Here is a 15,898-nt window from a genome sequence, read left to right as displayed (position 1 = left end):
ATTAATGCAGAATTTTGCAGTTAATAGTTGAACAGAATAATAAAAAGGCAACCCCAGAAGAAGCAAATACATCAGAGTAGGAAATAATTCCAGCCATCAACCATCCAGAGAACGAGGCGGGAGGGAAAGGCAGTCAACACTGTGTTGAGCAGCCTTCTGAATGAGAGCAGCGAATGCAGGAATCGCAGAGGGACAACCAAGGAACTAGCAGGGGCACAGCAAGTGTCCCACTCCATCATCCCGCACCACGGCTCGTGTCCGTAGCTGGACAGAAGGAAGAGGCCAGAGCAACCTCTGGCTAATTACTCAGAAAGCTGAGCTTTGTATTTTTGCTATAAAAAATAAAGATTTTATTCACTTTCTTGTCACAATCATGTAACATTATTTCGGCTCATTCTGCAGGTTGCATCAATAGCATTTACAATTCCCATCAGCTTTAGCAGCCAGCAGATACTCACGAGGCCTGTGAATCACAGCCCACAGCAATCACAGTTCACAGCCAGGCACATTAACACGGACCTTGCATCATTAATGTATTTGCCCAGCTGTGAGCTGAGCTGATGGAGATGGGGTTGGAGGGAACACGCCGCACTGCTCGCTCTGAGATTTCGCCCCGTCACCAAGGGCTGCTGCGCTGCAGAGCTGCACGGGCAAAGGAGGCAGCAGCTCCTAAACTGCTTCATTTTGAATCAGAAGAACTCAGAGACCACAGCAAGAATCTTGTATCACTTCTAAGTAAAAGCAGGTTCAAAAATACGTTTAAGAGCACTCCTGCTGTTGAAACCTATTTAATGAGTGCTCTTCAGGAAAAAAGCTTAGGGCTTCAGCAGTTGCGAAGCACAAAGCAAGAGGTAAAATAATGAATTTGCAAGCCTGAAGAAAGATCCCAGAACTCCCAAGAGTCCTAAGATGAAGCATCCCAAATGAGATAAGTGGAAACACATGTTGATCCTCTGATGTTCACATGATCACTACAAAGGAAAAATGATAAAGGCAGAAAAGGAGCAGAACCCTCAAGAGATTCCAGACAGTTATATCTACACGAAATTCAGTGCATGCATATGCATCTCTTAAAACTATGGCTGCACACACACAAAAGCCCTATCAGTTTTAAAGTGTCTTATGATATACCTGAGAATGACAAAGCTTTAAAAATAGACTTCAACTCAGATACTATTTATACTGTCTTTAACTGTGCTTTTGCAAGCACTTCTTTTGTCAATTATCTCGGGAAAAAAAAAAATCAACTAAAAATGTGTGAAGAAAGCCAAGCAAGCAGAAGGTGAATTCTGCTCTGGTTTTACTTTAGAGGACAAACAAAAAGTAAATGCTAGCACTGCTGCTTAGGTTGAGGGAACAAGTCTTTAAATACTATTTCACACATCTTCTTGCAAGGTAATTATCAGGATAAAAATAAGGAAGGGTCCTATGAGTCACAGGAGCTCATAAATAAATAATCAAGAAAGTTCACAATCAGAAACTGCTTTTAGAACCCACAGCTACTTTTCAAATACATTATCCTCACAGACCAGACAAGAGTAGTCTGATCTCCAACCAGGTGAGATACTTGGCACATTCAAATAAGAGATCACAATTGAAGAAGTGATGTTCATATGGACTAAAATCAAAAGAGATGGAAGGGGGGCAGAAGAAAAATGTTTCAAGGAGGTTCAGCTCAAAGTGGGAGTGCCATTTTTGTTCATGATGGGTTGCTTCTCAAAGGGTAGCAGCCTCACAGAAACCTTAACACTCAAAACACAAAAGGACTGAAATTGAGGAAGGGTCAGATCAGCAGAAAGTTAGCAGAAAGTCACTGTTTCATGTTAATAGAGATGATGGTAACATGTAGGAGGGGAAAAGACAGTTAAAAGTGAGCAATGGAGAAGGAAGAGAGCAGCTCTTATGCCAGCGTCTGGCGGGGAGCAGAGATGAGTTCACTCAGAAGAATATTTCTTCAATAATTTTTGCAGGCAAAAATAAGTGTATCTAAATGACCTTGGTGGATCTTTAATGACAAAAGATTTTAACACCTAGGAAAAAATAAAATAAAAAACTGAATGGGAGTAATTTCGCTACTGCTAGGTCAACAACCAAAGCAGGCATTGTCTCCTTAATCATATTGGCTTACATAAATACGAGTGTGCCTTCAGAAGTCTGTTTAAACAAAACAAAATAAATACATATATATATAGAGAGAGATTAAAATACTTGGGGTAAAAAGCTCTCTGAAGAGTCTTGGAGAGCCTGGAGTTTCATATAGACACCTTACTGTGAACGCGTATGCTTTATCATTCCCTTACCAATCTTCAGGTTACTGTGATGGGGCACGACACAATTTCGAGGTGGGACGAGAGAAGAGTCAGAATCCACTTCTTACTTTTCACCAGAAATGTTCGCTGTATCTATGCGGGATGCTGACACAATTCCATGACCTATGGCTATTACTTCCTCTAAATGGAAGCCCTGAAAGCAGGCCAATCAGCAGAGGTAGAAGAACATTTCCAGCACACAGATGTAGCAGCACTTGCCACCTCCAGCAGACCCAGAGATCAGCCATGCACAGATCAAGCACCTCAGCAACAAGCACTATTTGCATTTTATAGCTCAGTGTAGTTCAATGGAAAACACAGAATATTTCCATACACTTCCCATATTTTCCTTCATAGGAAGCAGCTGCTTGGACAACGTGCACAGCTCAACAGGCAACCACCTCTTGTGCCAGTACCTTGCCAGGAACAATCAGGGAGAGTGTAAAAAACTTTTACTGGTGAAGAACAGGCCCTTCCAAACACAAAACTGGAAGGCAATGCGTGCCAGAGGCAGTGCGAGCTGAAGCAACCAGAGTGGGAGCCAAACACACCATGCTGCAAGATGAGCCTTTGCTGTACATCTCCCACAGCAGCAAAGCCCAAGCTTCCGCCATCCTCAACCACTGCCCAACGCCATCCATGGGCACCAAGGCCAGAAAGGCCTTTAAACACTCATGGGCCAAGGCAGGGCCACCTCCAGTTCTCACCCAGCTAACCCCCCTGCTCCTGAGGCTTCTTAGCACATGACATCTCATCAGTTTACTGGGGCCTTTTTTTTTTTTTTTTAATAAGAAATGTAATTTTCACCACATGATAATCAGATATGCTAATTACTTACTTTTTATTAAATTTGATATATTCTTACATTTGTGATTCTATCAAGGCATTTAATGAAAAACAGAAAATCAATTAAAAACTCCAAATGTTTTTTAAATGTACCCATAATGAAAAAGCTTACAAAAATATCTTGCATAAAGCACAGTTATTTTATGAAGGAAACATTATGGACAGGCAGGCAGCTGAATCAATCACTTCCGTTCACTAAGTCCAAATTCTAGAATCAGTACAATTCTATCAAACTTGCAATCATAAGGTTTTTTTTTTTTTTTTTCCCTCCTCTTCATCTTCTGCATCTTCTTCTCATTTTCATCTCTGAACAAAGTCGCAGGAATAACTATAAAAAAGAAGATATAATTTGTTCTGAAAGAGACTACTGTCTAGTACTGATTTCAAGCAACCAACTTCCACAAACTCATTCCAAATGCTTAGCTCATGACTTCTGTCAGTGAAGCAGTTAGTAGGCATTTGTTGCCAAATGACTGAATACAATCTTAGCATTATTTTTCAATTACTTGAATGCTAGTAGATATTGTACTGAGACCCTAATAAGTTATATTCCTAATACTTTCCTAATAAAGGTTCTCCTGTCATATTCCCTAAATCCTCCAGATGACATTCCCACATAGTTCCCACAATCCAAGCCAATAAACCACACTGAAAATAGATCAACCTTTTGTCTAGTCTTATCACCAAGAACCTTTGTACAACATAACCAAAAAGCACAAAGTTCTCTGTATCTCTTATAAGACAGGGAACATTAAGTACAAAGAAGCATAAAATTTACCACAAGTGACATTTCATTTGCAACCTTGGAGCTAATTTTTTTAAACATGAATGGCCTCCAAGCAGAAGTGTTCTCAATGCTTTACATACTACTACTTTCACTTATTTCAGGATAGCATTTTTTCCCCTCACATTTGTCTATTCCCTCCTCTTATAAAGAGAATCCAAGAGGAATCAGATATCTAGCCAAGCCTTTTTAAATATCAAAATACTTTTTTTTTATTAACATTTCACAAAATCCTAGTAAAAACCTGCCATTTTCCCCCATATCAGTGTTCATTTGTCTGCTTTACACTCTTTATGTCACCGATGTGGGTTTGGACACCTGGTGGGGGCACCACGGAGGTTTCCAGCCACCAGCCGCCCGCCCCAGAGCCCCCAGACAGAGAGCTGCCCTGCTCCCGAGCAGCCCTGAATGGCAGCCTAACATCCAAGGCAAATCAAAGACCAAGACTGAGGAACAGTTGCAAGAACAAAACCAAGCTGTAACCAGACCAGTCATCTTAAGTCATTCCTGCTTATGAGTCAGAGGCCTGAACCCTCAGCCCTTTTTATTAAAAAAAAAAAAAAAAAAAAAAAAAACGAAAAAAACTTTCACACTTTTTTTTTTAAATAATCTCAAAATATTTACAGCAGGATACGTTGCAGCAATCATTAAGAGTCTTATACTGACAACTATTTTGCCTTGCAATTGCACACAATTTTATTCTATTCTTATTTTTCTGGAGTAACATTCAATATGTTCTTACAATTAAAAAGAGATACTCGAATATATATATATAAAAACATTTACAGTTATATCACTATGTTTTTTTCTTTTTTTTCTTTTCCCCCAGAGAACTAAACATCAGTCAAATGCATGAACAATCTTATCCACAACCCACTGAAACAAATAGCTTTGGGTCACAACCAAAATGGGCAGTAGGATGAAGCGAGGAATAATCCACCTTGATAATGTTTGCATTATCAATGCACTGAAGTTGTGTTCTCCATATAATTGTAACGAGTGCTAGGTGTATATGAAACAGATTGAACAATTATTTTATGTCACCATTTTTTAAGAAACTGAGATTAAAACAAGCTTTCTCCCATTACAGAAGACTTTCACATTATTCATCGATTGACATGCAATTATTTTCACTTTGTTAATACTTGCACAGATCTGACCAACTACTGTTTTAGCTCATTCTAATTTAGTTATTTTTCTACTAGCATATTTTCTTATTAGATATTTTTCTACCCTGAGCATGTATCTCTATAGAGGAAGATATAAGAATCGCTAGTCACAACAGGCAAGATTCAAAGCTCTCAGTGGATGACGTCCAAGAATTAGAGCTGCACGCAGGGCAGCACACACAAGATTAAGAAGTTGAAGGGCTTTCTATCCATACACATTTCTACGAGGCCAAAGGCTGCAGCAAGTTCAGACTACTGTGGGTATAATGTTTACAGGTAACCGGACTGCCCGAATGAGATCTTGCACTTTGATGGTAACCTTCTGAGCAGATGGGAAGAGAAGCAAAAGTCTTTCTGATATCAATTTCAGGCCTTTTAGAAAATCCAGCTGCTAACTTCCAGTTGTACACCTGTGAGTATATGTGATCAGCCTAAGGGGGAAAATGCCCTAAGACGTGTTGTAAGAAAACTGGCACGCAATCTGTCATAAGGAAGAGGGGAAGAAGAGGATCCTGGAAGGCAGGAACACGTGGTAAACAACTATGTTACAGAAGTACTTTTCTTCTTTCAGTGTTTTTCTGGTCAGTATAAGTCAACCTGATATGTTATAAATACAAACACAAATGTTCCTCAGATTCTAGGCTCTCTCAAAAGTAAAGAGGAATTCACAACCGCACTCCGATCCCAAAGCAGTCAGGGAACGGCAGGGAAATTAAGCACACTGCCCCCTTTCAAAACACGCAGGAGGAAGCTTCAGACCAACAGCGTTACAGTTGGCACCAACATCACCTTCCCACAGAGGAAACTCCAAAGCAGGACAGACCACACTGAAGTCCCTCCACTCCATCCTCGCAGCCAAAACCAAAGGACATTCACAGAGGACACCTTTGATTAGGAGATTTCTGTCACAGAGATGACATGACAGTAGGTTCATCTGAGCCAGAACAGCCTTTACCACTTCCCATGTTGGAAAACTTTGAAGGAACAACTTTATATTTACATGCTAAGCTAAGCAATTGGCCTTTCCCTTTTCACCACTTTGCAGAATAAAGAATGAAAAACTGTTCAAGTTCCACAACTAAATATCAAACCAAGTCCTACACAGGAGATTAGAAACCCAGGAGTTTCAGCCATTATTGTTAGAGAACAGACACACAGGCCTGTATCGCTGAATTCCCCTCTCCCAATTTTTTACCCTCTTCCTAAAATGTACCTTCTCCTGGCCAATTTTAAACATTCAAGCAATATACTCCAATTCTCCCAGGCACACACCAGAAACACGAGTGCTCAGCAGTTCTTAACTCACACTTTCAGCTTATCTGCAAGCTGAAAACATTTCAGTGTTGCCCTTCACTGCGATAGATGACTTCCAAATCGCATAGTTAGCACAGTTTTAGCATCTGAAAGAACTAAATTACAAGAAAAACATATCCTAATGCTTCTGAGCCACACTGAAACTTGTTTGTTGCTGGCCATTTCATTGTTTCTTACCTAGCCAAACAAAAGAGAAAAAAAAGAAAAAACAAGGCAATGTAAATACATAACAAAGCAGTTTCCACCTCACTTTTGCAGCTACATAGCATATTATTCAAAATAAGAACCTGGCACATTGAACATTTGGTGATATATTGCTTCATTGCTATGCTCCTGGTATTGTGCTCCACACAATACCTACCAGTGGATAATAAACTGCTGAGGTCAAATTATATCATTCCAGCAGCACTTCCTCTTTTCATCCCTTCATCCATGTTACTTTTGCAAGCTACCTTGTCCAAAAATAAGTGCTGTCAGGAAACATAAGGAAAGCACTAGTGGGCATTATCATCAGCATATAAAAATAGGCTCCTGTAAACATATCTTAAAATATATATATATATGCATATATATATATTTCAGAAAAGCAACAAGGGCTCAGCAGTAGGCAAAGACAAAATCAATCACACACTTCTCAGACCTTTTCTGGGGACACATTCATTCCATCCTTGGGTTCAGTTAACCAAGACTGACTGGTGTCACAAATCCAAACTTCAGGACTAGATTTGTTTCTGCTTGTGGCCGTTCAGGAGGCAGAGTCTCAAGTTTCTAAAGACCTCATCCCACAAGGGCAGTGCCAAAATAACTTTGCAGCATCTCCAATCGGCCCTGAGGACATTGCTAAGACCGATATGGCCTCTTTCCAGGGAAGGGTAACTGAGCTTCTCCTCCAACACCGCTGCAGTCACTGCTGGCGCGGCTGTTTCTCCACACCCACCGACAGATACCAGTTCCTTGGCTTATGCAAGTGTCAGTGAGGAACCTCACAGAGGGAAGCACATCCAACTGCTCCCTTGTGTAAGGAGTGGGGTGCTGAGACAGGAAGCTAACAGGATACCCCAAAGGCTCCCTGTAGTACCTGCACGTACTGCAACAGCAAAAGACACCCCCCTACAGACAAAGCTTCGGTTGGAAAACACAGACATCCTGAACCTTCTCAGACAGTCAGACTAATGTCTGTGTAAAATGCATTAACTACATGTGGGCACAGATTCAGGAACCATGACGCTTCTGCTTTGATGCTCATAACTGTTCTTCAACTATACATGCAACACACTTGATGCTTTAATGTTTTAAAACTTGTTTAATAATGATAGAGTATTGCAGGAATTTTATTGACCTTCAGATAAGGAAATATCATAACTGTAAACTGTTGAACACAAACTATGAAAAAAAGATTGCATTTTTAAAGCAATTGCGGGCTGCTAAGTGGTGAGTGCAGGGGAAAAAAAAGAAAAGCCAACACAATCTCCAGAGCCCAAGTCCCTTCAAACAAACAAACAAAATGGCTATGCATCCTTGCAAGATTACTAATGTGTTACACTTGAATTAGTAAGAAGCAAAAAAAAAAAAAAAAAAAATTAAAAAACACATATGTACCACGTATTAGAAGGTTGTCATCTTATGCCCAATGACAGTTCAACATTAAATACTGGTAGTTTCCTTTCTGTTGTCCAAAGGCATGTAAAAAAGCACGTAGAAAAGGGAACTAATGTCTTGAGGCCACTGCAAACCACGCTCCACAGAGCAGCTGGCACCTGTTGCTCTTTGTGTAACCCTTGACCATAAATCCACAAAGTTCTTCGGAAGGGCAGCTCCGCTGATCACTGATGCTGACAGCCAGGGAGGTCCTCCTTGTTCTCGTCGCAGTGCTTTAGAAACTGCTTCTTCCCCTTTCTTTTGCTCAAAGGGCTCCTCTCCTGAGTTCTGCCTCTTCTGGAGTAGATTAACTGGACTATTTACATCCCTGACAGCACTAATTAGAACTCATGAAACTCGTCATAAGAAAAAAAAATAACAGACATAAATGTCAATGCACATGTCATAAATGTTACTTACTCTTTACTTGAAAAGCTCTATTTAATAGGCTTCTCTTACTCTGTAATCCAAAAAGTGATAGATGTTTTTAACAGTCTGTGTAAAGCTGTGTGCTTGCAGGTGGAAGGAAGGAGAAAGCATTAACATCTTGGAGGCGGGAGGAAAGATGAGCCAGGCTGTTAATACAGAATCAGGAGTGATTCAGGATGGGCACAGTATCTGCAGCCCTGCAGGTGGCAGTCAAATGGGAGGTTTCTCTTCTAGAAGCCCTCTTTTCATATTGGAAAATATTTTTCCAAAATGAAAGAACACAACTCAAAAAGGCAACAGATATCAGCATTGCTATTTAACAAAATCCTGCTCCTGAAACAGAGATTGGGACAAAAGAAATTAAAACTAAGCAGACAGTGCCAATATAGCGTTCTAATTTGGCAGAGACTGCACAGCAACACAGCTATATTAAGCTTAAGACCTCTTTCCATCGATCCTCGTGTTTTAGCAAGTATAGCGAAAATTGAACAGTTACAGAGGAACTAGAGGCAGGGACTTCCATTAACGTCTTCCATTAACATGCTATTTCTGAAGCACTCTGGTAGCAGGACTGGGTGCATTTACCTTACTAAATCAGAGTAACATATATATATTTATTTATTTCTCCTTCATCTGAGTTTACTAACAATACTTCTTTATTGGATGACAATCCTGGAGAATGAAGGATTAGCAGAAGAGGAGAAAAAGCAACACATACCACGGCACAAGGCAGAATGGAGCTGTCAAGTGCAAAGGACGGAAAGTGACCAAGTTTGCACTGCCCGTCAGCCTCCTCTCGTGCACTACAGACAGGAGAAACAGTTGACCCATTAGTGGGAGAGATGCAGGGGAAAGACACTCCACACGCTCCAATTACCCCAGTATTATTCAATATTGAGTCTGCACTTACGGTTTTTAATGACAATGTTGTATTGTCAGCAATGATGACTTTCTGAAACTGTTCCACGTGGAAACAAAGTACAGGATCTCAACACAAAGTTGGAATGAACCTAATGCATGACTGCAAAACAACTAACATCTTACAAGTAAATTCTCATCAGCTGGAATTAGGAAGGCCATTAGGTGACAGGCCACTGTTGAAAAGTGAGGAAATATTAATTATTTAGGAGACCTTCAGGTTAAGGCGCAGTCTGAAAGCCTGGAAAAGTTCTGTACAAAACCCAAATGTTCACAGAGTTCTCCTGCTCAGTTTACAGTCAAGAGGTATTCTGTTCTATTTTGTGTAGGAAAGCTTGTTTCCCTCATTAAACTTCAGAAGTAGGTTTACTGGGATAACATAAATACAAGCAAAGAGGTCTGTTGTTGTTGTTGTTTGTTTTACCCTACTCTAAAAACTGAGGTTTCAGCTATTTGCTACACATCTCTCGAATACAGTTTCAGAAATTTAGGTAAAAAAATATTTTGAAGTGTTTACACTGCCCTAAATTAAAAGGTTTTACTCATCCAAACAACGACATTCAGGCAATTCACATACGTAACAGCAGCCTGTAACAGTGCCCAATTAACACTGAAATAATCAATGAAAATCTAAGATTATATTCAATCCCCAGCAAAGAGCTTCTCGTTATTCCAGGAGAGAATACACCAGCTACCTTGGCCAACAAACATTTCAGTTAATCCCAAAGTATGCTGCAGATCTGCTACTTTGCATAGCCCTGCAGATGCTTCCTCCTGACTCACAAAACTGACGCACGTGGCTGCCCTTCGCTCCCCTAAAAAAAGCAAAAAAAGGCAAATCCCTCACACACATTACAATATATGCAGCACCATGCTCTCAGCAAATCCTGATTAACTGCTTTGTTCCTTTTTTTTATTCTTCAAGTTTGTACAAAACGATTTTCGTATTTGTGTTGTGATACACGCTATTTAAACACAAACATTATAAATAACTTGGAAATGGTTAGTAGCTGTAACTAAGGCAACAAGTCTCCCACTCAAGTGCCAGAAATAGGGAGAGAGGTGCAGAAGTAAGAAGAAAATAAAAAGTTGCCAGGGGCAAGAAAACAAATGACCAAATATTAGCCTGGCCTCAGAAAGGCCCAGCTGACCAGAAGAAAAATAAATAAATAAATCAGAGGTAAACAGCAGCTAAAACTAGCTCCTAAAGATAGTTAGGAAAAGGCATAGTATTTGATTCCAGAGTCATCTTATTCCACAACTCATTTCTGTTCAATGGACACAAAAACAGAAATTTGGGAATATGCTGATCTGTATCGTACAACAGATCATGAGCTCAGAGTCTCAGCAATCCCTAGTTTCTAGCAGGAACCACGAACACTTACCCAAGCATTAAGGAGGTTAGTTCTTCACAAACAAGTGCGTATTTGACTCAGTCCCCCCCCCGCTCCTTTAATATCTGTCTCCCAGTAATGGGCACAACCCTCCGATGCACTGCACATGGATAGACCTTTACACGCACACAGAAGGCCAGAGTTAACAGGATCTACCATAAGGCTCGGACTGCACAATCCAGGCTTCCTTCTTTATTCTCCACATATTTTTCTTCATTTCTTTTCTTCACCGAAAATAACTGCTTGTTCTGAACTGGAAAGTTCTTCCTCCTGCCCATCTGATCCCCCAAAGGGAACCGAGTTGTGGAATCAGGCTCTCGCAACACATTCTAAGTGGAAGGGTTAGTAATTACTCTGCACAACAAGATATACTGAGTTCAAATTACCCAGCATCTTCCATCAATTAAAGAAACTTATCTTTTCAACACACACGAGTCCTTAGCCTGGGAACATGGGAGTTAGCAGGAGACTTAAGACAGCTTGATAAGTACTGCCACAACTTCCCAATTTGGTTATCTGGTATCCAGTCAAAACAGCTCAGATGCAGACTTCAGGAAGAACGTGTGAAGGAGAGCAGGGAAGTGCAGAGGGTGGTTCTCACCTTCAACAAGACTCCTAAAATTAAATTCTAAAGGAAAAACAACAACAAAACTTAAAAACAACTTCTACAAAAAAAAAAAAAGACTACACAAATATTTCCTTGAGCTAAGTCTGCACAGGTTTTATAAAGCAATGCCAAGCACTTCCATTCCCACCAGAGCCCTCCCTCATCGAAGGGCAGCAGCTCCTTTTCATCACCACAGGAGACCATTCCTCCTCTTAGTGCAACAAGGAACTAAACGGGACATTTATTCTTGGCATAAATTCTAAAAGGATGAAGTCTAATGCTGGCAGTAATGAAAATAGCAACCATAGAGGCATTCAGAGCGTTCACTATGACACTGCAAACATTTGTTTAACTGCCAATTGAGTAAGATCCATCTCAGCTAAGAGAAAGATACAAATGGGCAATAAAAAAGTCAGTACTCTCACTGTTCAAGGACTTTTAAGATAAGTGGTCACTCTAATAACTGCATGCAGTTGCTGTTCATATTCTGATCCTTTCCACCCACAACTGATTTCTGTGAAGAAATATATATCTCAAGCACAGCCTTGTAGGCCTACAGAAAATCCTATACAAATTGCTTTCAAATATCCAGTATTACCAGCCCTAAGACTTCTCTCTCTCTATTATATATTTAAGATATGGAGAACAAGGGAAATGGATAATCACAACTATCAGGTATTGGAATAAAAACAAGAGTTTACCAGTTAAAATGCTGCAGTGGCCAATGAACTTTGTAATGAGTAGTTACATAATTGCAAAACCAAAGATTCTGCAAATTTTGATCAGTGTTTTAGCATATCAGCGAGACTGTGGAAATAGGAAAGATGCTAGCCTAAAAGATATCCTGTAGGTACCTATGCAGGTAAGTTTTGTAACAAGAACACTATGAATCCTTCATTTACATAATCAAAATTTTACCTTCCCACTAAGGACAACTAGACTGTCAGTTATACCTTGCATGTAAGGTACATAAGGCAGATTGATGCACAGCTCCTTAAAGCAAGGATTTACCTGTTGCAAGCAAACTGTTAATCCACTTACAAACTATAGCTCAATACTATATACACACCATTATGAAGACCCACCAACATATTGCTCTCACTTTTGTTTTTTTAAAAGGCCTGATAAAAACTCTAATTTAAAATTTGCATGGCGGGCAGTTTGCTACAGAACTGTTCCATCAATGTTCAGGAAGAAACAGCAACTTTTCTCCAGCCTACCTCCCTAGCATGTTCTCTGATACCCAATATCATTTGAAAATCAAACACAAGTCATGTGAGAAAGTGGAATGCACACCCTACATTACTCCAAAACTTTGGAAAATTAAACAGACAAAGCGCATGTAGTGTAATACACACTTGTGGAGAACAGGGCACCTCCTGACTGCTTGCTCTCCACAGAGGGATCTGCTCTTCTCCATGCCTGTAAAACCTCTGCTCTGTAACTTCTATGCACCATGTTGACCTTCAAGGCCAAAAAGGCATTTGAGCTTCACAGCCATTAAGCACTTATAAGATCCTTGTAGGATCAAGGCTTTATTTATTGCTGAACAAAGTAAAGTAAAATCAAGTGCAATTGGGATTTCACCCTTTGAGCTCAACTACCAATCTCAAAAAAAAAAAATTCTCAAATCATTTCAAGTCCAAGGGCTGCTTTTACAGTGGCTTGCCATACTCTAAACCAAACAAACGTACAGAAATACCAAGTTGCAAGTCTCACCCTCCCCAGAAGAATCTTGTGATATTTAAATATCCAGAGCCCTCCTGGCTAATTAAAGAATGAAATCAACAGGTTGATGTAGGTTTGCCAAAATATAAAAAGAATTACACTAAAAGAAATAACACTTCATTTTGCAGATTATCGTTCAAGAACATTATCACCACTCTTGCTGACTACTGCAGAAGGAAAGTCAGCAAGTCACTAGGTTAATAGTATTTACCTGCTCCACATAACCAAGCAGTACAGAAGCTGTAGCGACCTGTGTGATCACCCCTGAAGCACAGCCACTGCTGAAGACTCACAAGCTGAGCGACAAGTGCATGGGATAATTTGCTTGGTTCTAAATTAACACCTCAATATGGCACAGTTCAAGTAAACCAAAAGCATATTTCACTGAGGAGTATAGATTACCATCACTTCTCACACACAGGTTGGCTGTTATAACGAGCAGGTGGTGCTGTTATCTTACTAGAGCATCTAATCCTGCAGTCCAGGTACCCCGCAGCATATTGTTCCTGCACAGGAACACTGACCCGGAGGAGTTCCCTCTAATTAACAGAGCAGAGAAATTAATACTATTTCCAATGAATTTCACTTTTAATCCTAAGAATAAAAGCAATAAATTTAACAGTACCTGAAATTGAATTTCCTTATACGGAATAAAAAGTTAAAGATTAGCAACTGTACAAACAAGATGACGGTCACTTCTTAACCTCTCGTGGGGAATAGCACAGTTTATTCTTTTGTATACCTGTTGGTTAACTCTTGCCAATTTTAAATGAAGTTAGTTTGTAGTAATTGACTTGGACAGCATCCAGCGGGAACCAAGCTGCTGCTTCAAATCATTTTCCCTACAAATGCCTCTAAAACCAGCACACTTTCACACTCTTTCCCCCTTTTCTACCCCTGCCTTAAGTGAATGAACAATTCAATACCCTGCTTATCAATGCATATTTACAATGTAAATATGTACTTCTGGATTCAAGTTTGCATTACCACGAGAAGTGAAAGCTTCACATGCATTTTTGTCAGACCATAGTCCCATAGTCATTCTGTAGTCCCATATTAGCCAGTATTTCACCCCAACATCTGCCAGCAACAGGATCTTTCCAGAGACAAAGTTCTAAAGATATAGTAAGTTCATGCCAACATACAGATTATGCTTTTTTCCTATTTATTTCACAGTGTACACCTGCAAAAGAAATCAATTTTTTGGTTCTAACAGAAGTGCTTATTTCATAGCAGAGAGAAACAAGATTTCCACAGGAAATGCAGTAATAAAATAAAAGCCTAGAAAGAAACACATCTCTAAAGACATGAAATGCATTTTGGGTCCACAATAGGCGCTCATTCATTGATGAAGATCTAAAAATGTCTCAAGAATTCTCTAAATTAAAAGAATACAAAGCAGTAATGGTCATAATGGTCCCAACCCCATCATCCTAAGCATAATAATAATAATAAAAATCCCCGGAGACAGAACAGCCAGAGCGTAGCAAGAGACAGGTAGACAAGGGCTGATGAAAGGATTACAAGGTAAGGATGAGATGATAGCAATCAGCGTAATGAAGAGACACAGGACACCGACTGCCTAAGCGGGGCCAAGTTCCCAGGTGCGCTTCCCCCCGCGCCCCCTTTCCGTTCCTCCCTGCCCCAGCCTGGCCGTTGGATCTCGGGAAGGGGAACATCCAGGAGGCCAAGGCAGCAGGTGGTGCGAGAGGCTGCAGGGAGCAGGGGGGATAATGCGGCGCTCGCTCCGGAGCGTCTCCGGACACAGGGCCCGGGCAGACCCTCCCTCCGACGGGTCCTGCTGCTGGCACCAGACAATAGGTAGGACAGGGGGGACATGAGGAGGGCACTGGGCGGCGGGGACAGGTATTTTTCGTGAGCTGGAGTGGAAAGGGAAGAGTTCGGGAAACAAAGAAGGGATGCGAGGAAGGCAAGATAAATAAATAAATAAATAAATAAATAAATTTACACAGGAGAGGGGTGGTGGTGGGGAGGAGCCCCGCACACCTGCTGGTCTGAAGCCCAGGCAGGTACGAGGCGACCACGAGCGGAACAAAAGATGCTCCTAGGCCGGAGCCCGCGGCACCGGGGCGAGCTCGGGATGCGGCACCGGGGGGCACCGGGGGAGCCGGCAGCGGGCGCGGGGAGGAGCCCAGCGCCTCCTCCATAAACAAACAGGCGCCGAACGACGCGGAGAGCGACCGGCGCCGCCGGCGCCCGCGCGGGAGGCCGCCCGGGAGGGGCCGGGCCGGGCTGGGCGCAGCGCAGCGCAGCGCGCGCCGGGGGCAGCGCGGGGCCGCCCGCGGGCCGGGCCTCCCCGCCGGGCGGCGCCGCGCGGAGCGCTCCGCGGAGCACATGGCGGCGGCGCGGCCATGCTGCCGCCCTGCCCGCGGCCCGGCACCGGCGGGAGGGAGCGCGCGCCGAACCGAGCCGAACCGAACCGAACCGCGCCGAGCCGCGCCGCGCCCACCTGCTCGCGCAGCTTGAGGAAGACCATGGCGAGGCCGCCGCCACCACCGCGCCGAGCAGCAGCCGCCGCCGCCTCCGGCCGCCAACGGCTCCGCCCGGCCCGCCCCAGGCCTGCCCCGCCCCCGCCCCGCCCCGCTGTGCCCCGCCCCGCCCCCGCCCAGCCGCTCCTGGCCAGCCGCTTCCTGAAGCCGCTCTCGCTGGCATCAAAAGCCGTCCGGCGGGCCCCACCAAGGGCGGCGCTCATTGGGCTGCGCGTGGTGGGGGGGAGTAAAGGCGGCGCTGATTGGTGCGGG

The 15,898-nt window shown here is 42.4% G+C and overlaps 1 protein-coding gene across 1 annotated transcript in view; it reads right to left on the bottom strand.

The window, feature by feature from the left end:
* Window positions 1-15,698, bottom strand: part of ANKRD28 (ankyrin repeat domain 28) — a 109,164-nt gene extending 93,466 nt beyond the window's left edge. The window contains exon 1 of the mRNA XM_088521169.1: window positions 15,607-15,698. Coding sequence (XP_088377295.1) covers window positions 15,607-15,633 — 27 coding nt within the window. The 5' untranslated portion in view covers window positions 15,634-15,698. The remainder of the gene's footprint in view (window positions 1-15,606) is intronic.
* Between the last annotated feature and the right edge of the window lie 200 nt (window positions 15,699-15,898).

The sequence above is a fragment of the Tinamus guttatus genome, unplaced genomic scaffold (genome assembly GCF_059628265.1).
Source record: "Tinamus guttatus ecotype Peru unplaced genomic scaffold, ASM5962826v1 Tinamus_guttatus_pri_ptg000115l, whole genome shotgun sequence".
Lineage (NCBI taxonomy): Eukaryota > Metazoa > Chordata > Aves > Tinamiformes > Tinamidae > Tinamus > Tinamus guttatus.
This window is presented reverse-complemented; position numbering and strand designations above follow the sequence as displayed.